The following is a 27,214-nucleotide window of genomic DNA, read 5'->3' on the forward strand; positions in this document are numbered from 1 at the left end:
AAGACTGGGACAAAAGTACACAACATCAGTCAATGAAACTACAGAAACTACTTCATTAGATTTCTTTAGTCTAAACTTGCTAAAAGAAGGTTGCTTAATGTCAATATAACCCTTGGAACAGAAATAATCGAGCATTTATTCTTAAGATGAATGCTCAAAACAGTTCTTTAAATATACTAGGCTAGTTAAATGAAAGATTTAAATGCCATTAGCAATGAAAATGAAAATCGTGGAAGTCTTAAAAGGCACTAACAGAAAATCCTAGTCATGAATGATGCCATTTGATGCAGTAATATTTTCAACCACCTATAAAGGAAAATAAATCCTACCAACATACTGAAACACTCATAGCCAGGCTCCTATGTTTCATATAGCAGTGAAGAAAAGCACATGATTGATCCCGGGCACTTTCTCAGACAAACATCAAATCAAAACTATCACTGCTAGCAATCCTTTACAAAGGATTGTTTTAAATGAGAACTTTATTTCAAAAAAGGAAGACACTGAAATAAGGTTGCTGAAATTTCTTCTAGGTTAAGGTAATCAACTCTAGTCTTAAATCTGTTTTTTCTCTTTCTAAAAAAAGAGTAAGCCCAAAAATACTAAATAGCAGGCAAAGTAAAATTGAGACAGAACTGCTAATTTCAGTATATTTTAGGACACAAATCCCTTTTCAGCTGTATCAGAAGATAAGCAACTGTTATTACCTCCTTGTTCTAAAATTGGCCTTTGGATACCTAAAAGGAGATGCAATGGCAGCTGGATCAACTAAAGCAGAAAAACACACAGCAATCTGGGATTAGAGAACTGTTAAAGACTAAGCCTGAGTGTTCTTTGTGCTTGATTTTAAAAATCACATAGTCCATTACGTGAGGAACAAATTAGCTCACTAACTGCGTCCTTTCATTTCTTAAGTCTCTTCTTCATTAGCTTGTCCAGGTTTTCTCAGTTTTCCAGACGGGGAAAAAAACAAAAGGTTCCAGGCTGCCAACCGGAAAAAACCCCACTTAGATCTCTGCAGGAATTCAGGCACCTGCAACACACCTGTCATGCAGCACTGCTGCCACCTCCCCTCTGAGCACAGAATGATCCAGTGCCACCTGGGTTAGTAACTCCACTGCTCACCAAAGGAGGTAAAACATAATTTTAGATGACAGTGGCCACACTGAACTGTGCTCAGCAGGGCAGGACAAAGGAAGCTGCTTTAAATGACTGCTGAAGATCTGTGGAGTCTACCTTCTGTTTTCTGTCAGAAAATGAATCTCGTAGTTTAAAGTAAAAACTAAACCACAGAAAGCCACAAAGCAGACAAGACACATTCTAAAACGTGTTCCAGCACCAGAGGATCTGCATGCTGTCCATCTCCCAACTGACTCTGGAGGTTTTTACAGAAATATGTCAACGCTATTAACAGTGGCAGAAAGAAAATCGACTCAAGAATAAATCCCATCAACTCAAGAGTCTGAAGTCAAAAAAGAACAAAAAATGTGACATAATAAGAAGTGCCAATTTCAACGAAAAGCTTTTATCCCAATTTTCCCCACAGCTCGTGTACACAAACTCTTTCTGCATTAATTTCCTCCCTACTGCTCAGCTGTGTTGCCTGTTGCTGCTACTCCCTTGGCTACCATAAACTTCAATTAGTCTTCCTTCGGCTTGCAAAGGCAGGAGCTAAACCAGGATGCTAATTTCTAATTAGCTTCTTGTATTGGGTTTGCATGGCAAGATTTTGGTAGCAGGGGGGCTTCTTCCATGTCCAGTGGAGCCAATGCCAACTGGCTCCAAGATGGACTCACTGCTGGCCAACACCAAGCCCATCAGCAACAGCAGCAGCACCTCTGGGATAATGTATTTAAGAAGGGATGGGGGGCAGAGGAGGGGGAGAAGAAACTTGCAGCCAAAGTGAGAAGTGAGAATATGTCAGAGAAACAACTCCACAGACACCAAGGTCAGTGCAGAAGGAGGGGCAGGAGGTGCTCCAGGCACCGGAGCAGAGATGCCCCTGCAGCCCGTGGTGCAGCCCATGGGGAGGGAGCTGTGCCCCTGCAGCCCACGGGAGCCGATTTATCCTCTGTCTAGAAGGAAATATAATAATAGTGTTTCATTTCACTGCAAGACCCAAAGCCTCAGTGCACCAAAGCTCTGCTGCTTATCTGTTAAAAGACTGAACAGCAATGAGAGCAGAACTGGGTCTAACTTGAAACACAAACAGTAAATGAAGTGAGAAAACTGAATTGTTCTCTTACCTAATTACTCTTTGTAGAAGAAAAGGTTCAGAAGGATCTACTCACAAGTTTCCAATTTCTAAAATGTAGTTGTAGAGAAGATGGGAGTTGCTCCTTACACAAGGATACACTTTTATTCTTTTTCAACAAAAATCTCTCTTGAAAATGTGTTAAAATGAATTACTTTCCAATGAAAATCAATATTGTCACTTTTGTCACCACAAAACATTCCAGATAATCAAAATATTCTGTATTACAAAAAAACCCAAACCAAAACAAACACAACACTGACCTTTACTAGTTGTTCTCTTTGACAACAAAGCATCAAGAATTAAAATGAAATTCAAAAGTTTAACTAGGTCCTGAGACATTCTAATATTATAAAGCCTTGGGTGAATGCGACGATATTTATATCAACATAATCTTTTCATTTCTTCTTTTCTACCCACATACTACATAGAGTTTTGGACAGATCTACATTTATGCTTTTCATCTTGCCTGCAGCAGTACATCATTAGGGACGTGCAGTTTTGCCTGACTGGTAATTTGTTTGCCGGCTGGGGGGAGCAAAGAAAGAGTGTTTTGTTTGCAGGATCTTTTCACTTGGCAAGAGAGAAAAGACATAGGAAACACGAAGGGTGCTGTTTCTCAAAAAAACTTACACGTTCAGACCAGCAAGAGCCTCAGAAAAAAGCAGTTACACTGCTAAATGGCTTTTATCAATTTATGTCATCAATTAGGATAAATTGGGAAAAAGCCATCTTCCACAAAGTGTATGCTGCCTGTATAAAGAGTTACTGGCAAATAGGCAACACATTTTTCCAGAACTATTTCCACAACATCTTCAAAATGGAAGCTTTTCTCCCTCGTTATCTACTCAGGTAAAACCCATCTTTCACAAAATTAAATTATTCTGGCTTCAGACAAGCCCCACATTTCATAACCTTTGAAACTACTGAAATGTCCTCCTGCAGTGTCCCTCCAGCCACATTAACTACTACAGCGCATCCATCCAGTACTCCCGCTTTTCTCACCCCATCAAGCATGAAAAGCTGCTTTCTAATGCCCTTCAGGCTTCAGCTTTGCTGTTTTTGCACCATTTGTTCCCTTCAATCAGATCAACCTTTGGCAAGCCATCCAACAAGCACCTCTGTGTTGACTTCCACGTGACCCCTTACGCGCAAAACTGCCTTAAAAAGAAGCAGCGATAATTTCTCCAAAAAAACACCAAGTCAGCAATGGTCCTGGCACTTGGCAGTCAGAGTGATGATATATGGCAACTATGGTTTTTTAGGCACTCAGTTCGATTTTCCAGAGATCCCCAGACTATCCATGAGCTCTTACAGCAGGAACTAGGAGCTCAAGGCTGGCACAGCACAGGTTAAACATTACCAGTGCAAGTGAGCTGCAGTAACACTTTGCCATTTGCAATCCCAGCACAAAAAGTTGGTTATCTCTGATGAAAAGCCACCAAAACTAACCATGGCAAGAGGTGCAAGGTGATTGCAGAACACTCTGCAAGCACAGGAACAGCAGAGACTCAGGCCTTTCCACCAGAGGCTATTCAAACCAGCTGCAAACACCCACATGCAACATCTGTTAAGTCAGGGCTGCTTAGGAGCAAGGATTAAAGAGGGCATCAGACAACATTTAAAAAAAATATTCTCCATGGATTTTTTCTCTTCAATTGAGAAGACTACAACACTGTTCCTTATTACCAAAAAAAAAAAAAAAAAAAAAAAAAATCAGCACCAAATATTCAGTTTGGCACCTTGTTAAAAACATAAGTTGTGCAAAACCAGTCCACAGACAAAATTTTAAGGCAGTTGTGTTAATAAAAAACCAACACACTTCATAGTGCACATAGGAGGTCATCAAAATTCAGCTGTAGGCACATGCTGCATCAGTTCAGACTTCCTGAAATGCCATTTACAAGCAGGGCAATTTCAGGTAAGCCACATACACTAAAAAGGAAGTGAGACTTTAACAGAACAGGATCCACTACACTGAACTCCATGATACAAAACCATATTTTAAATCAGTGTAATTCTTGTTTTATGTAAACCATTCTACTGCAAAGCTAGCTTGTACAGCACACAGAGTACTATTAAGGCAATGTAAACATCTGGCTTGTGAAAAATACATTCTAACACGCAGGATGCAACCTGGCCATGGACACATTACCAATATGCAGAACATAAAGCTCCAAAAGATCTATGGCTTTGCTCTCATCATCCTAAAACATCCCTAAAAGGGCCCAGAATGACGCCTGTACCGAACCAGAATACCAACAGCTTCACTACATAGCCACTGCAACCTTCAGTAAGACATTGTACAGCAGCAATATAAACCTCTTTTGCTGTTACATGTAGAAAGAAAAACCTTTATACAGTCTTAATGCAATCAAACTTGTAATCTCAAAACCATTCAGCAACTTCAACCTCTGCATAACATTTGCAGGAACACAATTGTGTTTTTGTGTTCCCAAGCTAAAATGGGATTATTTCATTGCCTAACCACACCAGCATCTGTGCCCTAACAGATCTTGACTCTCAAGTCAATCCGTCTTCTGGCAGTTATGGGCTTCCTAAATTGAACTGCAAGAGTGACAAGTCTGACAATACCAGAGTCATTGTTAAATTTCAAAGCAACTGGAGTGTCATTTCACATAAAGATTTATGTAACTAAAGTTTAAAACCAGACCTGTATGGGAATACACTCGTTAAGGGAGATGTAGGACAATACACAGCTGGAGCACACTCTTACTGAAGCTCTAATCCACTCCTTTGTGTCTGCCACAAGCCATCAGAAGTCCCTCCTCTCTTTGTACATTATTTCTAAAGTTGATCTGTTCCAAATGAGCCTCTCTGTTCATACCAATGACCTTGAAGATGACACTGCCTCCAACCTCTACCTTGTGTCTATACAGCTCAGTCTGCCTGGTGCAGTTTGTAGCCAACAGCCTCACCCAGAGCAGGGACAGAGAGCTCTCCCCCAGCAACACTTCACCTGCAGTCAATCCCACTGACGTGACTCTCCAGGCTTTAGGGTGCAAAGAAGCAGGCTAGTGAGTCCCATGCACCTCCCGTGCCTTACAGCTGGCAGAAGAGTCCTCCCTTGCCCCCTTCCCTTCTATTCTTCAACGGCCTTATTTTACTGCCAAAGCCAACTTTTACCTAAATATTTCCAAGGATGAAAAAACTACCTTGTTGGACAGCATCACATCTTTCCTCAAATGGGGCAGGGACCCAAAATGCACCCATTTCCACATGCAGGTGATCATGATCCCAGGTCAGGACACTGCACAAGGACAGCCTTAACCCACTGCACTGAACATAAAGTGGCAAAAAGCAAAATTTTTACTATGCTGAGGTGTGTGCACCAAAACATTGTTTTAAATAAAATATTCTTCTGAATTTTAAGTCAGATGATCAACTGTTTCATGTCTGAATTTGCATTTTAATGAACCAAACGTAAACTCACGTATCTATGGTGAGATGAATCAAAATATCATGAAGCTTATTAGTTGGCACTAAAGCATCTAATCAATTTGATGCGGAATTGTTCTTAAAATGTTTGTGTCCTTATAGATTTACCATCTCTTCAGTGTTCTGTGAAGGACTTGCATTTCACCTGCATTTTCCATCCCTCATAAAGCCTTTCTCCAATATAAGTCACCTGTGGCTACAACTTCAGCATATTAAAGCTCATTCATCACCACCTATACTTAATAAATCCACAGTGGCAAAATAGACTCTGCTGACACAAGGTTGATTATATAAGCATTCCATGTAAGAAAAAAGGCACACAGAACCAAACCAGCCAATACAAGAAAAACCAGTATTGTTTCACAAAGACAACAGGACTCGGACATTTGGATCCCACTTTCTCATCACTATTAAGAGAAAAAAAATCCTGATAAAAAACCAGCTGCTGTCAGTTATTTTAAGAGCATAAAGCTTTATGTGGTTACTGAGACCAGGGAAGGCCAACGGAACATATTCATCCATTCATGAGGAAACTGAAGAGCTTAGATACAGCACGTCCCTTCAGTGTCCAACTTGTCACATACACCCCTAATCTACTGACTACCAAGGGCAGAGCTCAAGTACCTATTACTATTGTACAAATCAGACTTACTCAGACATGGGCAGATGTCAAGTACAACAAGGCACCCTCATTCAGCCCGTCTGGAAAAAAAACCCCAGCATTGGGAACGGGTGTGCATCTCTCTGCTTTGGTTGAATTTTAAGTTAAATATTATCCAGTATACTTAGGAATTAATATTTTATGAATTTTATGAATGTAGAAGTCAATACTCCATGAAAATGAAAAGGCTTTTCTTGCACAACTGCTCTTTATTAGCAAAGCTACTTTTTAACTTAATAGACTAAGCTACAGTGTATATTTCAAGCCCTTTAAAGCTCACTGCTTGAGCATTCAAAAGGCAAAATGGTTTTCCATTTTTCACCAGAAATACTACACATGAAGTGCATAGTAATAACCACAAAAAGAACAGCAACAGGCAAATAGCAATTTCCTTCATACAGCCCACAAACTTTATAAATACCCCTCAAAAAGAAAGATACTACAGCACAGAGGTTAAAGTCAAGGTTATGATCAAGTAGAACTGGGAAAAGGAAACAGTTTCTGCACATCTGCCCTCCAACAAGGACTAAACTTTATTCTATTCACAACTTCTTCCATTACATCTTCCACACATTCACCCTTGCAATAATCCCATAAGAACTCATGGAACTGGCCAGATAGATAACTACCTGTTATTGCAGCTACTAATGCTGACAGAGAGGAGTATTAATGTAGGCAAATCCCAAAACAGTGTCCACAGTGGGTGTCATTGGCTGAGAGCCTTATCCGCTCTCTTAAGCATCAGAGCACAACCTGACCCAGCCATATGCTGAAGACTGAAAAAGCTGACTGCTACACAACAAAAAGGTCCTTAACAGCAACCATCTGCACAAATTCATGCTAACCCCACAAAATAACTGCTGGCTATTTTACACAGAGCCTTTTCTGAAAATTACCACACTAAAATATAGTCAACAGCTGTAAATAAGCTCAAAGAAAAATGCATGTATTACCAGTAACTGTGGTATCACTACGAGAATATTTCACAGTATGTAGATTGATATTTGGAACATTTACACCTGAACTATACTTCTTGTTTAAAGCAAACAAACAAAAAAATCAATTTCCATTTTATTAAGCTGATAATTATATATAGATATCTTATTTAAAAAATAATGAAATAAATAATATTCCATATTATTGTTGCTACTCAGCCAACTGCAGCAAAGTCTTCATGGACTTTATCCACAAAAAAAGTCATCTCAACATCATAGAGTAAATCAAATCAACACTATCTCCTGGGTAAGTCAGCTGGATCAGCACAAGGATTTCTCCTGCTGCTTCATAAAGAATCCAGCAGCTGGCCAGGAGACTGTTAGAAAGAAATCCTCACGCAGCCTCCCTGAACTGGCAAGCAGGGCCTGAAAGAAGCCAAGGGAAAGATGACTACAAGCCAACATTATCTTGAAGCAGATTTTCTCTTGACTGAAAGCAACACAGACTTTCAAATCAGGCAGACACTGAACAAGAATGAGGAAATTAAGCATTAATGACAATTTTTTTTAAAGTAGTTCCTAAACTAATCAAAAAACCATATCTAAGAAAATTTGCAAAAGGCTCCAGGATGAGGAAAGCCTAAAAATAATTTAAAAATCTTTTTCTTAGATAAAGGCTACAAAAAAGGCAAATCCCAGGTAAAAACCCAAACTGTTTCCCAACTAAAAGTTTAAGCAAGTACTAGTCTATTATAATAAAAGGATTTTTTTTTAATTTAAGAAAAAAAAAATCATTGTGTAGCTTTAATGCTACAAATGTAGAAAAACTCAGAAATCAAGGTGCCTGAGGTAAGAGCAGTTCTTCTAACTTGAGCTCTTCTGTGACAAGAAAAGCACTGAAGTTGTCCACAAAGGCACCATTCTCCTAAAACAATTATCATTAGAACAAAGCAGTAGCTCCAGAATATCAAAGCTTATGGTTCAAAAGAAAGCACTCAAGACCACATAACTCCTATTTTACTTACATAAACAACAACAGCAAAAAAAAAAAAAAAAAAAAAGGCACAAAGACTGTAATGGAAAATTGTAAAATAACATGCTGCTTTAATTCACAGCTGTTACTGGAAATCTGGAAAAAAAAAAGGAAACACTGGGATTAATTACCCCAAAGGAATGAGCTGACTGACAAGCCTACAGCACTAGAAACACAGCATATTTATGGAATCAATTTGAAAAGTAAGACATTGCATTACCTAATTGTGATCTCTAAAAATGACCTTGTTTCCACAAAAGCAAATCCTTTATGTACTTATTTAGGTACAGTTATATTCCATCATAGAAGTTCTTCCTTTCCTGTAACATTTTAGGAGTGTAGTTTACATTTATGATCCCAGAATATTGTTGTGTTCCAGCACACAAGAACTGAAAACTTTCAGGAAAGCTTCTATTCACTGCTACTATTCCCATCATCTTTATGGCAAATATATCAGACTTGCAGTCAAAATTGGACAAGGACAATACAGTGTTAATAACCTGACATGTACAGTAAGCTTCCATAAGTTCCAAACCAAGTTAACACTACTGAAGGTTCCCCATATACACAATATCGAGGGTTTTACTGCTATCTAGAACACTTTGAGCAGTCAACAGTAGAAGTCTTTGGTAGACTGATCACTACAGACAAGGTGGACATCATGGTTAATCATTCATGAAAAAAATATTCTATTGCTCAGTCTTCCAGCTCCTCATTTCCACAATCAGCTTTGTCTATGGGTTCCATGAAGGGCTCCCTATTCACAGCTTTCCAGACCCCAATGAAACTGTTAGATAAATAGCACACTTATTCTAAGTTACAGAATTAAAAAAAAAAAAAAAATTTAATTTCCACATTAGCATTTTGGGCTTTTTAGAAAACACATGTCAGTTACTCACAAAGTGTCTCTCCACATCATCTCTGATAAGCGGAAATACCTCCTCTGTTCTTCATGCACCTGTAGTCAAACAGAAAAGAACTGAAGCAGAGTCACAGACAGACATCCCCAAATAGCACCTGCCTCTCAGATCCCATGGGTTTTCACAAAACAAACCAAGATTTGTTCCAAACATTCACACACAATATATCTTTTTCCAAATTTCACTAACTGTCTCTGGTAAAAATACAGAGATAAAGCAGCACAAAAGCAAGAAAACTGCTTCTTGTTTACATGCCTTATGCTGCTCTTTGCTGTGGAAACAAGGATGAATTATGAAAACTAATCAAGTGAACAGAGCACATGCCCTAGATTTTTCAAATAATCTCTTGGTTTAACCCAGTTGTTCCTGAGCCTGCCTATCCCATGAACAATTTACTAAAATGGAAGCTGTGACTCATTAAAGCCACCTTTTAAGAGGGAGAAAAATAGCTCAAACTATTTATGTGCAAGATATAATGACATTAATTTGCATGGAAGAGGCCAAAATCTTAATGAGTTCCATTTTTAAGATCTAATAAAGTTGATAAACTCCTTGTTTATTTTTTTCTGTCTCAAGAGTATATCTTACAGTCTTTAACTAAAATGAAAGACTATAGACTATATTCTGGTTCGTGAACTTCTACTTCCACTTGAAAGGGCAGTGAAGAAGTTGTAGCATTTCCATTTGCTGACACTATTTGTCAGCGAGCATTGAAAAATATAAAGTATGCAAGACCCTTGAAAAGAGCCACACTTCAGATTTTTGGTCTTATATTTTACATTTATAAACATAAGTGAATGATCAAAATTTAGTAGCTGTATGAATTGGATATTTCTTTAAAGCAATTTGCTATTAATTCACAGACCAAAGCAGAAATTCCTATTTCTTAGTCAGTACCTTTAATATACAAAAGAAAGCTTGTATTTTTAGATGCAGTCACAAAAGAGTAAATCAATGTAACAGTTTTGAAATAACAGGTCATTTTATATATAACAGAAAAGAGAAGCTTCCGCAAATCATCCTCTCCCCTCCAGTTGCTTTTGTACCATGAACAATAAAATTCTGACTTCAGAGAATAAGACACAAGCACTCCTAATTTAAGAGCCTGTCTAAAATCTTATTTTGCTAAGGCAAATTTAGACATTTAGTGGAAAGAAATCACACATGGAATTTGTAAGCATAAATTATAAATTCAATATTTGCCTTGCAATACTTTAAACATGCCACAACTGAGACAGCATCAAACAGAATTGTTTAGCAGCATCTAACTTGCCCACTCCTCCCACTGATGCTACAGCAGCTGGTAGAATAAGGTGGTTCTTAACTCCTGGCATTGCTGCACCTCAGGACATCCTCATTTCAAATAAACTTCAGATTTTCCTCTGTTAAAGAAGTCTGCTGAGTAAATATAACATGTTTTATCTGTCCTCCATCATAAAACTGACATGTTTAAAAAGTACCATATACACATGAATCGCTTTCCTACCATCACTCAGTGATTTGTGAAGCCCTACGGGATGTGCAGTGTGGTTAAAGCAGTTAGGATGGATACTGCAGTCTCAGTCCTTAATTTACCATCCTGTGGGCATTGCAAAGGCTTCTCTAATGAGACCAATACATTACACAACAGTATAAAAGGATCAAAAAAAATTCCATGTTAAAATAGAATTTTTGATACTTAGAAAAGTTTTAGTTAACTTTCACCTTTATCAATAGAGCTTCTATCATCCTCACCACTGATTCTACATTCCCAGCATAGAAATATGAGAAATTCACACCTCCACTTAAACCCTACAGCTGCTCACTATGGCCACAGACAGGACAAATCTGATCACCAGCAGGAACTTGCATCCCCCTGCCAGGAGCTGGGGGCTGAATTTCACACTGCTGTGCAAGTTCCTCAGATCTCTGGTTTGCTGCTGCTGCTACATTTTGCCATCATTCTTTTGGAAATTCAAAAAGAATTATATATATTTTTGAATAATGATTCATTTCCTATATAAACCATTACATTTGTTTTAACGATCTTCAGTCTGAATTCAGGAAGACAATTTAAATGGGGTGTGGTTAAAACCCATGTAAAATTGTTCAGCATTAAATTACTTCTAATTCCAACTTCACAAAATAAGTAAAAACACTACATCCATTGGTCATATGCCACTGAACACAACTCACATAGTGGAGTTCCATACCCTGTGGAAAGGTTTTATTTTTATGTCTATGTTTCCTCTGTCAGAAAGTTCCAGATTATTCAGGGTTGATAGCGCACACAGCTAATGTAGGTTACTTGTATCAGTTGCAGTCAGCTCTTCAGAAACAACAGCAAATTAGTGACAAGACATGCCAAAGAGTGCAGAATAAAGCATTCAGGGCACAGTCTAGGAAGACATTAAATGAACAAGTCCACACATCCTCTGGGGTTAACATGAGCATACAGGGAACATGAGGAACACTCGTCAGACCTCAGCAAACACGTCATTCCTACAGCAGGGAAGTAGTTTCCACATGGTGCTCAGAAATCACAAAGTTGGCAGATGCTGGGATTGAGCCTGACCTACCATAGTGACACCATCCTTCCTCCAGCACAGCAGTCAACGTGAATCAAAAACATAACAAAACACAACTGCTGAAAAACAGACTGGTCACCAAATCCACAGGGAGCAAGAGGCTGAATTCTAGCCCGGGAACACCAATGAAGGACACAGTCCCATGTTACCTATCACATGCCTACCTTGTGCTGAACCCCACAAACCATCCAGCTGCACAATCCAAGAGCAAACAGCTGTCAGAGGGAAAGCAGAGCCCAGCACAGCCAGCACTACCTCCCATCAGAGGAGCAAGGAGATCCCACTGTCCTCGGCAAAGGGCAGAGGAGAGCAGCACTGACCCTTTCAGCAGCAGTTGCTCAATTCTGACAAACTATACCCTTAAAGAACTGCTTTAAGCTCTAAATATGTAACAATAAGAAAGTCTCCCTCTAAATACTGAGAAGTATGTGCCTAAAAAAGCATTATTATTAAAAGTCGGATGTAGACTAGCCTGATGCAGGCAGTTTTCAGTGTGAACTTTGTACACGTTTCTGGAGGTCAGCACAGCCTCCCAGTTTTTATAACAGGCATCAGAGTTGCATTACCCAAGAGCAGCATTAACCTATATCAAATATCACCTGATAATCAATAATTAACAAGTAGAATCATGACTAATTCCACCCACAAGCTAGAAGTATATAAGTACTTAAACATTTTCATAAAAATCAAGTCCAGACACAAAAGAAACCCCATATTATAGACTACACAAAATACAACTTAAGCTACAATTTACTTCAGGCAGCCAAGGTACTGCATTTTGAAAAACTCAGTGTCACAAAGGAAGCCAACAAACTGTCAAAGTTATACTCTAGGTAGCAGAACAGATCTTATCCTAATAGAAATTTAGTAATTGTATGAAGTAAAGTTTTACACACAAAAAGCAGCGCTCATTAACTGCAACTATAGAATGGTCTTTGCTAATGTAATTAAAAATGTTTGATAAAAGTTTTATTCAACCTGTTTTAGGAACACAAAACAAAAGCTCAGCATGCTCATACAACCTTAGAAGTCTTCAGGAATATTATGTATAAAAACCCAAGCTTCTTGGTATAGTATTTCACTCACACAGCAAGAGAAAACAATTCCCTGAAGCAGACTGAGCCATTAATACACCGTGTATAAATCACACCCAAGTAAAACACCTGCAGTTTAAAAGGGTACCATAGGCAAGAGGAAAATGCTACATTGGATAGCTGTGCTAAACCTAACAATCCTAGACTGGATGCCCCTATATTATGCTCTCAACACTAGGAGCTTCAGCAGTTACAGTATAGCATAATCCAACCCCAAGGAATGAATGGACTTCTCTCCCATTTAGGTTGAGCCTTAAAAACACCATCTCCACACACAGTGATCCCAGCCAGGGACCAAAGGAGGGCGGGGACAAGGCTGCAGATGACACACCATAGGGACAGTGAGTTTAAGATGTCAGCTGTCAGCACAAGGACGGGACAAGGATCCAGCAGGGACCAGTGTCCCAAAACACCAGAAAGCACAAGCAAGACAAGCCAGCTCCCTGCCAGAGCCACAAAGACCTGACAGGTGAGTAACTCTCCTGGGCTCACATCAGCTCTGTTCCTTGGACAGCAGCACAGACAGTCTCTTCTGCCCTTGGCTCAAACATCTGCACCATCTCATCATCCCCAGCTGCAACTCCAAGCATCATTCAGAGCTGTGTACAGCACCCAGATGGTTTGGCAGTGGCAGCTGCTGTTGTCCTCTTACTGCCACTCCTCCAGCCACAATCCAGAGCAGGTCTCTAGCAATGGCAACACCCATATTCCTGTTTGTCTGTGTCCAGATGATAAAGTATCTTTCCATGCCACTCCTCCACTAAAGGCAATGTGGGCTTCTGCCTCTGTGGTTATGACTGGAGGAAGGTTTTAAATCATTATCTCACAAAAGCGCTGAAAGTACAAAGTTATGACTCTGAGCCTAAATGGATTGCTTCCATTTGCCAGCAGCTCCATTCTGGGGAGTGTATGCTACAGATCTAGAGGCATCAACTAACTACTGCTCTAGAAGAGTTAGTGAAAAGGCCAGTTCACATCAGACTGAAAAGAAGTGATAAAATAGGAGGTAAAATCCCATGAAGCTTCCTAGTAAAACAATGTACACTTCAGCAGACTGAAATCTTCCACTCTTCAGAAGTGACTCCTGGATAGCCAGCATACACTATCTAACAATAAAAGCAAAAAAGCCTAAAATGTTAAAGCCCACTTTCTCATTTTCTGCTGTAAAACCTTTTGATGCCCTCTCCAATATCACACACCATCAGGTGTGTGATATCAGAACCACCGGCATCACTGAGAAACTGAATCCTTGTATTTCCTTATTGCTACCATTCAAGTATCCATGTGACAAACCACTTTGGAATCACTTTCCACTAAACTTCAAGCCTTCCCACCTGCTGTTACTTTCATCAAAAATGTCCTTTACCTGCAGGCATCACCTAAACCACAACCTTGGGAGATGAAAAATCTACATATGCAAATAAAGACCTGGGAAAAATGCTCCTAGATCAAGTTAAGTCAGCAGGATTTCAAACTCCAATCACCATCAGCAAGCTTACTCATTTTGGAGTGCTGTTACGGGTGAAGGTGGAAGCTAAGGGAACACCAGGCTGCAGGTCAACTTAAAGGCATTACTTTTCCTTTATTTTCTACAGTTATTTTGAGCAGATCTTAAAAAGACACTACCACTGAACTCTAGGTCAGAAATGTATCCAGAGCACAACACAGCTCACACCTCTCACTGCCTTATCAGAAGCCACACAAATTACACGAGACATGAATAAGATGCAATTTACGTGCTGGTCATTTACCTTTAGTTAATAGCATGTAGATGTTTTCTAATATGACAGCTTTAATAGCAAAATGAGATTTGGTTTTCTGATGCTACTTGTCCTACAAGTGGGCATTAAGTACCTCCCAAACACAAAGATCTTGAACACCAGTACAGCAACACTCCAGCTTTTTTGGCTCCAGTAACCACCTCAAAAGAAAAGCCAGAAAAGAAGCCACACAACTTTTAGATAAATGACTGGCAGGGAACAAAAAGCCCAAGATCATTCTAGATGTCCTAATTTGTACTGAGAATCATTTCCACCCTTAAAATTTGTTTCTTAATAATCCCTAATAAGTGATTATTCTCTGACATTACATAATTTGTTCTCAACTTCACAAGAAATGACAAGGTTTTGTCAGAGTAGATCTGTGGAAAGCAAAGTTCTTTCTCTTACCTTTCGAACAGTGAATTTGCTAAATTGAACAAAAAGTTCAAAATGAAGGAATGTTTTACCTCCAGCAGCACAGCTTAAATTGTTAGCTCAGTCAATCCATGATCAGAAAAAGTAAACTGAAGCTTTAGCTACATTCTGATAAGATTTCAACGCTATTTAATAATCTACAAATACACACATTTATCTTTTTCAAGTAAGCTGGACAAACTTCTCAAAAAGACAAAAGCAATCAGTCTTACCAGAATCTCCTCACGCTACATCACTACTTTGTACAAAGAACTAAATGGCTTTGTCAGCTGTTCTAATAACTGACATAAGGCTCTGTAATTTGATCTACAACAATTTAACAATTATTTTCATCAAAGGAGAGTTCTGAGATTTTCAAGATATTAGCAGTGCCTAACATCAAGTATATAAACCAGCTTTTGAAAGCCTTGGGAGAAATACTACTTCCATGGAAGAATTAAAACATGACATGGTCAGAGTTCTAAAAAAGAAAATGAAGTATTTTTTCATTTGAATATTTGCATATTAAGTATTTAAACTGCTGTGAAGAGTTTAGCTACAAGAGTTTTCATGAGATGTACATTTCCAATCAACTATATCCAAATCATTATTTGTAACAATACAAAAGCCTTCTAATTTCTGTGCCAGTGAAGGCTGACAAATAGTGTAAATTTTCAGCAGACACTGTTGATGCTTTACAAACATGCTACTCACCCACACAGTCTCTCATAAGTCATCTATTTTGTACTGGGAAAATTAATCAGAATAATTTTCAATGCATCACTTTAAGGATGCCTACTGCAACATCTGGAAAAGGCTATTTAAAGAACACAGAGCATGTACATACATATTTATGTATCCTTCAAACTAGAAAGTCTCAGGCTACCAACAACACAAAAATATCTGAATATTTTGATCAACACTCAAGAATATCTTTAAAGCTGTCTGCTGTCTGTTAAATCAACATCTATTAAACACTAAGTTTCATATAAGAAAAACACCAAACAAAAGTCGGACTCGAAAGCTCAGATCAAAGACCTAATGAGCCAAGCTCCCTGTCTAACAGCAGTCCATTCCAGAGCAGTGAGAGTGAAATGACACAGCTTCCCTCAGCCAGTGTTTTAGGGACTCCCTCCCTCAAACTGCATCTGGAATTCAGGCTTTAGTATTTCACAATTCCCTTTTTTCTTCCACTAATTTGTCTAATCACACTTCAATCTAATTTGCATTCAAGATATCCCATGACAGTGGAGTCTCGATATAATTATACACAAGGTAACAATGGAGTCTCACAATATAATTACACATTACAGGAAAGCATCCTTCAGATACCACCTCAGTAATTTCCTAATGCACCACCCACAGCAGCTTCCCACTTCCAGTGCCATAGCGACTGCAGCGACTTCCCCGTTATTGCTTCCCAAAGAATGCTCCCCTACCGATCCACCCCTCTGACCTACTGTACTGCCTCTTTACTGCATGAAAAGCTGGGAGCACCTCCACACTGAGCTACACAATGTCTTGCCAAGCTGTGTTAATTGAACAGGAACAGTTTCACTGGGATTTAGTCATTAAAAGAAAATTATTATTTGCATACACAAAGCATCTCAACTTTCTTACTGTTCATGGCAGGATCCCAGGGCTATGTTTCGCCATTCCCAAGTAGTCCAGGTAAATTTTGACATCTAGAACAAGGTTTGGGAAGAGAAAAAAAATTGTCACACACGTTTGCACACTATTATTCACTGTAGATGTTATTTTAAAGAACTGCAGGATAGAGCATCTCCAACAGAGTTAACTATTGGCTTCTGAAGCTCTTTGAGCTCTATCTCCAGCATGAGCGGAAAATTGGATAGCCCCACTTCTTGCCTGAAGAGAAAGTTCCCGTAACTCACTAAAATATCTGTGGCATCCTGCTCTTTTCCACATATATGGAGTATTTCATACAGAATTCTGCAAGATCACAGCTCCAAATAAAAACTAATTTCAATAACAGTGCAGAAGAAAAAAAGTCAGAGCTAATTTTTGCTTTGAAGCTACTCAGGCAGTCACCCTCTCAGAAGTACAGCCACCATTTTATGTAAATCACTAAATGCATACAAGTCACAGGAGATACAGAATTAATACCTTGCATCATGATCCTAAGCCAAGCATGCTTTTCATAAATTCCCCCCCAACAGGAAGCTCTGGCTGGACTTGCAAAGGGAGCACCAGTCACAGTGAAGTTGAAAGAGCACAAAGTTACAGTGAAAAGTCATCTTACCAGCCATGAACAATGGGACAGAGAGATTTAGGAGGGGACAATGCATTTCCTTTTAATGCTGAAAAGATAGCATGTCCAATTGCAAAGGAAAACAGCAAGCAGTTACCCCAAACCACAAGGAGTCATTTGCAATGGCAGTCGTTTTAATTCATTCTAACATAAAGCAGAGTAAGGAAATACTGGCAATGATGCTGCCAGTTTTTGTTTCCTCTGCATTTCCTCTCAGAAAAGAAAAAAACTGAAACATTACACTTGGCAACTCATATTCTCAGATTCAGTTAGTACCAATAAGTGACAGTCACTTCTCTAATTCAATGAACAAACAATATTTTTTCCATTAAAAGCCCTTGCCAATCTGAAGTTATTCATCCAGTTAAAACAATAAAACAATCCTAACAACAAAATCACATAGGAAAGCACAGGTTAACCAAGATCAGAAGCACTATGAGACATTCAAACTTCTTAACCAAAACAAGGGGTTTACCTGAAGATGAGCAGCTATTGTAGTCTTATTTCATGAAGTTTTCTTCCTTTTGATACTCCTCCTTAAAATGTGTCAAATTATTTTACTTTTTATATATGCATATCTATGCATGGCAGTGATCAGAAAGCCCCATATTTCGGAATTAAAACATTACTGTGTCAGGAATGACACACGCAATTTATCAGGAAGCCTCTTACACAGGTTGTTTTGGTGAAGAAAGCCAAAAAGACAAGTTAGAAAGTAGCTTCTGGTGGCAAGAAGTCCTCTAAAACTGGGAGTAGGATCCAGGCTTCCCACCATCCCCTGAAAGCATTTGCATAACCTGCGTCTGGGCAAGGCCGTGTCAGGCTGCCCCAGTGACACACACAAGCCTTACAGTGGAGGGCCTTGTGAAAGGCCCTCAGTAATGAAAATCTCAAACAATGTCAGACTTGTTAGACACATCTGGGATGGCACCGAAACAATAAAGCCGATACAAAGATAGCATTTTTTCCTCCAACCCACTCATTTTTTCCTCCTCCCATTTCTTTTTCCACCATTATTTATTCTTGACTCCTTGTTCGGGACTGTAAAGCGTTGCCATGCAACCTCTTATCTTGCACATTCGCATTTTCTGGCCCAACTCCCTCCTACCATTAATTTTACTAATGAATAAACAGTCTGAACTAGTACTGGGAGCTGGTTACAACCACAACATGGACTCTTCTGTGAGCACGTGGGGAAGACAGGACAGTGCTGCAGAGCAGCACCACTCCACGTGCCACAGCACCTGGCACCTCTGCCATCCCCTGCATCCCCATGAAACATGTCTAAATTTAACCACTTCTTTCACTCCACACCAGGAGATCACTATAGATTAACCAGAAAATACACTCATTCCCTAAGAGGATGATGAATTGAGACTTTCTTACTTCAGCTGTAATCACAGGGTTATTTGCAGGGAGAAGCCACATTCCCACCTGCAGAGCAGCCCATTAACTTGTGAACCTCTACCCTGGGTTTGGATCTCCTCCTCTGGGTACAGCTGTGCCAGGGAAGAGCTCAGCACCTTCATCTGCTTGTCCCTGCTCTCTGCCAGAAGGCTCCAGCTGAGCTGCTCTTAAGTACTTTCTAACCTATTTACTCAGGATCAAGCGATACAAAGAGTGATTATTTAGGCTGTTTAAACCACTCCAGCTTATTTTGGTTGGCATTCTGCACAAGAGCTCATATAAATGTCTGAGCTGACAGAGGTAAGGTTTACAACCCCCTTACTGAAATATTTTTTCCTTCTACAAACTGGGAACAATAGCCAACAGCAAAGAAAGCCAACAGCAGACAAGAAATCCCGGCCATCATCCCAAAAGAAACTAGGGCTGCTGGCACATTCATCTTCACCCAAGAAATCAATTTTAAGAGGAGGGCAAGTCTAGCTTACATCTGCTCAGCCCTTTCCAGGGAAGTAATTTCACCAGGCTCTCAGAGGACACATAACTCTGAGCTCCGTGAGCAGGTACAGCCATGTGAGCACCTACAATAACACTGCACACAAGCCTCTACCCTTGAAGAAAGGCTGGTAAAGGAAGGAAGGAAGATGCTGGTAAAGTCCACCAAGTTGCCTTAAGGCTACAAGTTTTGAAAGAGAAAAATGCTACCACCACAGGCTAGAGTTAGACTACATGCTTACTAAGACGTTACCAACAATGTTAACAGTTCTTTTATTCAGTTGTACCCATCCCACAAACCGCAGAAAAAAAAAAACAGTGGAAGAAAGTCTACAGTAGCATAGCATGGTTTGGGAACAGAAACTGCCTTTTTGTTCAGCACACGTGAGGCACTATCATACCAAGGTCTTGGTGCATCACTGTGGCTCCTAAATACAATCAGGTATACACATAAGCTAGAATATTAAGAAAAACAAAAATAAGGAATTGTGGTAGGAACAGAAAATGTGAGGGTCCCTATCTTCTTGCTAAAAAGAGATGCCAGAGAGTTCTACCACGGTCCATTTAGAGCCTCACTGCAAACTTCTCCAAACATTCAAATTTACATTAAGATAAATTACTAAACCATTCCTAAAAAAGATTAGCAAAGATACTGGCCAGGCTCTCTTGTATCAAGTGATACCACCAACATCACTGAGAAAAATGACTGAGTTAATGGCAGTTCCACCAACTCCAAAACAGGTGATAACACGGTCATCTCATTTCTCTTATCCTTTAAATAAAAAAACTCCCCATCTGGACATTAAGGACAAGATTTTCAGACTCGGGGTTAAAATACGGATCACAAAACTCCCCACACCGGTCCTTTTGCCACTAAAGATATCAGTGTTTGGTACTGTCCAAGCCTAATGAAGAACAGTGACAGTGAATGTTTGTTCTTCCGCCCCCGTGACAAATGTGAGCGACCACAAGACACAGGTCGGATTTGCACAGCCCCAAGGGAGAGGTGTAAGGCAGCTCAAGCAATCTAGTAAATCCAACATTGCTGAATTATCTAGATTTGTCCTTCAATTCTTTTGTCCTAATTTCCAGTTCGAATGTATAAGCTTGCAAACTCTTTCGTTTATATCTCTCACAGGACATACACCCTGATGGAAAAACTTTAATTCCACTGTATAAAAACAAGCTTAGAACAGCAAACACAACAGCCCAGATTAAATTTCTAGCTGTAAAATCATTGCTATATTATAAATTCGACAGTAAAGAAAACAAAACTGGTAACACTCTGCTCCTGTTAAAAGCTTCCAACGTAAACAGGCGATGAAATATAGTTGTTAATAAGTGTCAGCAATACAACCTCACATGTATTTTGTAACTTGCAGTTGCTACTACTTAAAAAGTTACTGAGTTTATGATCAGGGACAGGAGTGGTAGGGATAAACTATTAACACAAGTTTCCTACAACTCTGTCACTGTAGTGGAGAATCAGCTTCTAAAAAAAAAAAAATATATATATATATATATATACACACACAGAATACATTCCAGCGTCTGTAGGATTCTAGTGCCACTCATGGCTTTCTTTAAATAACGGATGTGCTACTCACTTCCTCTGTTCTATTCAAAATCTGTGGGCAGCCATAAATTTGCCCAGAACCACGTGTGTTTCATAACACTGAGGCTGCTTGAGACTCAGGCACTGACAAGTCAGAAGTTGACAAGGCAGAAGAGCAACCCCATTTCTCCCTCTCCCTTCAAGAGCCAGATAACACCCATGAGCAGGACGCAGGACCGTGTTTGAATTCTCCAGAGCAGAGACAAAAGTTTTCTCCCTACCTTAATGTAGTGCAAAATGCACACTTTAATGTAAACATTTACCTGAAAATACAAATTTATGCATTATGATAATTCAGCTCCTTCACAGATGGAAAACTAGCTGGAAAACAGCAGTCCCAGGAACAGCTCTTTAACGGCATCTGGAAACATGATTAGTTTGAAGTGGGAGCACTGACTGCCCTTGCTGAGGTGAAAGATGCTTCACCCCCAGCATGTGCTGGAAGAAGCTGTGCTGCTTTCCCTTCGTTCCTGCTTCTACCTGGGAGAGCAAGGTGTAGCCACAGGGTGAGTTAGCAAACTGATAACTACAGCACTGAGTGGGTAAGTTTCCCATGAGATAAGCACCATGAAAGAAATCACCCTGCAATCACACAAGCATTAGCTCTGCCAACAGAGCTGCAGCAGAGGGGGGACAAGGCAGGACCACCCAGAGGTGCCTCTGATGAGGTACCTGCAGCACCAAACTGCCTCCAAAGCCTCCAGCATCAGACTCTGCCCTCCAAGTGTGAATCTTCTAGTTAATTTTCAATCCATAACTAGTTTATGAAGAAGGTAAAAATTTAAAAGAAACATTTCACATTTATTTCTTACAGAATTATTTAAATATGTAGAAAACATACTACAATCACGTATGATGGAAATGGAGCTTCAACTTTCAAGAGCTGGGGTTTGTGCCAGTACAGTAAAAACCTGCTGGATATTTCAGATCATCATCTTAGCATCCTGCTGGATATTTCACATTAGCATTATCAGATAAGGTCAGTTATTCCAAAGAATCAAAGTTCTCACAATGCTAAATTAAATGCATGTGGCACACATTCAACTTAAACTAGAACAGACCACTCACATGGAGATCCCAAAGAACAATCAGGAAAAAGGAACTGGGTTGAAATTCACATGTTTATCCTTGCTTTCCCCGACCTATAGGATTCTAATAGTTAATCATTATTACTCATACACCTCAAAAATTCTGCCGAATTTTTCCATTACATGGCACCTCACTTTTTTCATAACAACAGTTTGCACTTGACCAGATAGAGGTGTTAATCAAGCTCATTTACCACAGAACATGGTTTTCATTTGCCATGATGCTAAATCCTGGTCTGTGATTTCTGAGCAACAGACTGATAAAATCAGTTTATTTTCCTCGTCAAGAATAAAAGAATTAAGTTTTTCCCTTGCTTCCCTGCAAAGATGGAAATTTACATTCATAACAGGACTAATATGATGAGAGGCTGAGCACTGCATTATTTGTTAAACATGCACTTTTAAGTCCTCAGAGCAAAGACAGGCACTCAAGTCACTCCACCCCTGGTTTTAACCAGGAGACCCATGAAACACATTCCCATAAGCTTTGTGCCAACTGTTTTTCTTCTTGCCTGGTGGAACAGCTTAGACAGGACCTCTGTCCTAAAGCAGCTTACACCTCCCACCTTCAGGCAAATAAAGAGACTTCCAAGAGGCAAGACAAACAAGTAGGTACACCAGCAGGCAGGAGCCAAAGCAAGGTGCCTGACATTACAGGTAAATGGTCCTGCTGCTTTGCCTACTGACAACCAGTTCTGCTTCTGGTCCCATCCACACCTGCACAAAAAAACATCAGCAGTTTTGCCCTTTGATAGCCTTCCATGTGCATCACTGTCCAGGCACTCTCCAGAGCAGGGGCCCTTAAAAAGGGAGAGCAAAATGCACAACCTGACAGTCCAAGCAGGCACGGGGCACCTGCTAAGACTGATGCTCCTGTATGGAAATGGAGAAGGTTTTAAGTTTTCCCCAAAATTTAAGCAACTAGAAGTCGGGGCAAAGGCTCTAAGAACTTCTTTGAAAGCAAAACTTCCGTTCACAATCTATTTTCATTTCTACTTTCACCTGTCCATAAGCTTTCTCACATTTTAAAATATTTCACGGTAAAGAAACCAAGCAGAATAGCTTCAAAAATGGAGAGTGTGTTGGCCTTGCCAAACAAATCTCACATTTCACAACTACAGAACACACCACCAAGCAGCTGCATCAATCACAAAGAAGTTAAAACAAAAGCCCCAAGGAATCATATGACCATTGTCATTAGTATTAACAAAGCACCGTTTCCACAAAAGGAAACAAAATTACATATTTCCTACAGCAAGTTTAAAACAAAAACATTGATAACACAAATCAGTAGCTGGTCCATTCTTCAAAAACTAGTACAGCCAACTCACTTTAACATAGCTTCTCAAAACAGGCATCAAAGACATCAAATTCATTACAGGACACTGAACATTGAAAATCACTAAAATTTTCTGACTGTTAGTCTTCTGAAATACACAGGCCAATTAAAGAAGTCAGGTTTAAATTTGCAAGCTCCTCTTAGGTTCGAACAGATCCCTTCCTACCCCATAATCCAACAGATATCTTCAGGAAATACACTTCTGAAACAGTCTTGTCACCAATACCAAGTCACACATTCCAATTCCCTGTATCTCCCATCCCAACACACTTACAGCCTGGTTCCCTCATCAGAACAGGATACAGGCTGTCCACACTATATGGCATAGGCACGCTTTTCCCACAAAACATCTACTACTGTGCAAAGCCCTCAGAGATAAAGCTTTATGAAAATAATTCAGATGAAACTGGAAAATTTACCAATGTCTCCGAATACCCACTGAAAGCATGCCTTTGTTTCCAGAGACTACAATCTAATATTGTTTAATTACTTCATAGTTTTTCAAAGACACTTTGCTTAGGCATACGAAATATACTGAGGAAAGTTTCTTCCACAGTAGTGTTTTTAATTTACCCACAAAGCTCTAATATCCCAATTTTAATAAACCTGTTCCGTCACAAATAGTTAAAAAGAAAACAAAAAATTGTCAGTATTCTGACAATGCAATACATCGGTGAGAATTAAAACTGAGAGAACCTTGAAAGGAAAGCAGAACATATGTTGCCCCATCTATTTAAGCTTTTACCTCCCACTCACACTGACACCCATACACACTACGCCAGATCTGTGATAAAGGCATCTATCCCTGTGAACCCAGCCCCAGGCTGCCAAAATCAACTTTGATAAGCCCTTAAGAGTAATTAGAAAAGTTTTGCACTATTGATACAGTGAAACAGCCAAACACCAAATATGTTCTGAGGCTGTTTCTTTTAAAACAAACGCTTCGTAATTGTTCAATTTCTGCCATAGTGCAGTTTCACAGAAAGTTTTGCCAGCACAGACACATCATCTAAAAGAGTAAAGAAAAAAAAAACAACCCCAAAACATATACTAAGCATCACAGTTACTTCAGCAACATAACAACCATGAAAAAGCCAAGCATTTTTGACAGTTTTGCTTGTGGTGTTTGTGGAGGTGAAAGAGTGTGCTAGTAGAAACACTCCTAGCAGAACACATTGTGGATTCCTTTGGAGTCTCTACCAACACATTTCTTTGTAGTCTGGACTAATTATCCCTTTCCAACAGCTGGACCACACCAAGAACATATAGCCCTGAAGGTAAGATCATTTATCTCTCATTACAGGCAAGAGAGGTTGTTACACTTTTAGATCCAGACATCCTGGGCTTGATGACCACTGCCATAGAAACATTACAAGTATCATATTATACTGAGATACACTCAATATGAGATAGCTTTTTGATTTTTTTTTTTAAGAACTCCAAAATTTTTCTCAGCCTGTTGGAAGACAAAAGAAAAAAAACACACTTGTTACTAGAATTCATAGAACCATAGAAGGATTTGGGTTGGAAGGGACCTGCCATGAGCAGGGACACCTCCGAGCAGACCAGGCTGCTCAACGCCCCATCCAACCAGGCCTTGAATTCAGGGAGAAAAGGCAAGGCTTTACTTTGTATGCTTAATCCCACCCCGCTTCTGGACAGTTCACGTGCCAGCACAAGAACCCCTCCTGGAGCAGCTACATCTCACTTCCCCCCTGAGCCTCACACACTGCTTGGGTAGTGATACCAGCTGAACGCACTCCCTTTCTTGGCTTCACCCCACTCAGCCCTCTCTGAAGCCAACCAAATCCTCACAGGCTCTTTGAGATGATCCCAGTGCTCTTCACCACTTCACAGACAAGCTCTGCTCTAATTTGTGGGACTCCAGTGCAAACTAGATCAGGGAATCTGGGCATGACCCTTTTTTTTCTGGCTGGGTACATCTGCTGATCTGCTTCATGTATCACCAGAAGTTGTGCCAATGATACCACAAATTGCAGAAGTCTCCAAGCCACTATTACTGCTACAGATTAGGTACACTTGAACTACGGCCTCAGATGACTTTCAGTTTAGTGAATCTTTTAGAGAAGAGCAGACGAAATTCTTTAAAGTAATAATAAAAAAAAAATGCTGGCTGGGGCAAAGTCACTTTAATTCATTTTTGACACCTAGTGTCAAGCCAAGGCTCACTAGAAGCAGTCTTGCTTCTTTGAAGCAGAGCAGCATGCTAATTTGTGCTGGCAGCTCACTACAATTTTTTGAACTTCAGAAGTGAAAGAAAATGTTTAGAAGTACAATTTTGAAAATCACAGAATCAAAGAGATCACAAGAATTGCATTCAGGATAGCACTTAACCCTAGTTACTACCCAAACTTTTTTTTACTATCAACACTCTGCAGCATATTCCACTATTAAACAGGACTGCAGAACAGGCTTTACCATGAAATCAGAGAAGTGGGAAGAGTGCCCTGAAGGTTATTCATTAGCATTATCTCTATGTGTAGCTCACTGGGGAAAGAATAAGGAAGACTCCTCCATGGCATTCTATTCAAATGTATGAGGCATATTTAAATGGGTAAGGGAGATATTTCTGATGCAGACTTCACAGAAGGTCCAAGTCAGCATCAGTTTCATTAACACTCAGGCTGAAGAGCCCTTTGCCATACAAAACTGAAAAAGATGTGCACCTTGCATCTCCTGAATTATACAAAGCACCCGAGCCAAGACTCCGAGGGTTCTCAAGTTAACATCGCACTTTTCTTACGGAGGCGAAAAGTCCTGAACAGTACTTACTAAAAACAGAGCTTGGCCTAAATTTTACGCGAACAGGGAGAAGAGGAAACCAGCAAGTTCATTACAACCTACAGCTACATCCCCATTTCTAATGGCCGCATCTCAAAACTAACCCCCAAAACTCCTTCCCGCACCCAGACCTCATTCAGCCTATTTAAAGACCGAGGGAACAATAAACCCTGACGAGCAGAACGGGCCGGGGGAAGGAAGAGAGCGATTACAATGGCTGCACAACAAAGCCTGGAAAAGGGGAGTTCAAGACACTTTTCCCGAGCGGCACAAGCGGAGCAGCGCGGTCCGCACACACCGCCGGGGCACCCCCGCTCTGCTCCCGGCCATCCCGGAGCCCCGTCCTGCCGGACCCCAGTCCCTGCCCCGACAGCCTCCCCCTCCCCAACCACCCCGGGGCACGGGCACTCCCGCTCTCCTCCCCCGCCAGTGCAGCCCCTCGCAGGGCACCCCGACCGCAATGGGGGCAACCCCCCTCCTTCCCTCCCAACACGCCGAGTCTGCCCCACCGCAACACCCCTCGCACAGCGGCCACCCCCCCAAAGCGCAGCCGGGACACGCCGCTCCCGTCCCGCACGCAGGGAGCCCCCGCCGCCCGACGCGCTGCCCCTCCACGCCCAGGGCAGCCCCCGCGGCGACACGCGCCCACCCCGCACCGCTCACCGAGCGCGGCCCCGCTCTGCCCGCGGCCGCACAGAGGCCCCGCAGGACGCAGCCCCCCCGGGACCCCGAGCGGGGCAGAGCCCGGGGGGTGTCCCCGCTGACCGCCCTCACCTGCGGGAGCGGCCGCGCGGCCCCGGCCCGGCCCCGGCGCGGGCCCCGCTCCGGAGCGTCCCCGAAGTGCCGCGCGCGGCCCCGCTCCCCGCGCCCGCCCCGCCCCGCCCGGCCCCGCGTCACCGGCGCGGCGGGGCCCGCGCACTGCGCGTGCGCGCGCCGCGGGGGCGGGGCCGCGGGGGCGAGGGGCGGGGCCGCGGGGGAGGGGGCGGGGCCTCCGCGAGGGAAGGTTGGAGGGGCCGGGGGGCAGCGGGACGGCGGCTCTGTCGGCCGAGTGTGGCTCCGGGAGAGCTGCTGCGGGAGCAGGGAGCACAGCGAGAGGCAGCAA

The 27,214-nt window shown here is 41.1% G+C and overlaps 1 protein-coding gene across 4 annotated transcripts in view; it reads right to left on the reverse strand.

Annotated features, from left to right (window-relative positions):
* KLHL13 (kelch like family member 13) overlaps positions 1-26,917 on the reverse strand; it is a 78,639-nt gene extending 51,722 nt beyond the window's left edge. The window contains exons 1-3 of one of the 4 annotated variants that reach the window (XM_027746542.2): positions 26,887-26,908; positions 16,718-16,782; positions 9,242-9,300 (exon numbers count right to left, since the gene is read on the reverse strand). In XM_027746542.2, the coding sequence (XP_027602343.1) occupies positions 9,242-9,261 (20 nt within the window). In that variant the 5' untranslated portion in view covers positions 9,262-9,300; positions 16,718-16,782; positions 26,887-26,908. Of the gene's footprint in view, positions 1-9,241; positions 9,301-16,694; positions 16,783-17,844; positions 18,067-26,886 lie in introns of those variants that run through there. The other 3 variants (XM_039387773.1, XM_027746541.2, XM_027746539.2) reach the window with 3 other exon arrangements.
* Positions 26,918-27,214: the final 297 nt, after the last annotated feature.

The sequence above is a fragment of the Pipra filicauda genome, unplaced genomic scaffold, assembly GCF_003945595.2.
Source record: "Pipra filicauda isolate LSUMZ 115617 unplaced genomic scaffold, ASM394559v2 scaffold58_size5111680_pilon, whole genome shotgun sequence".
Lineage (NCBI taxonomy): Eukaryota > Metazoa > Chordata > Aves > Passeriformes > Pipridae > Pipra > Pipra filicauda.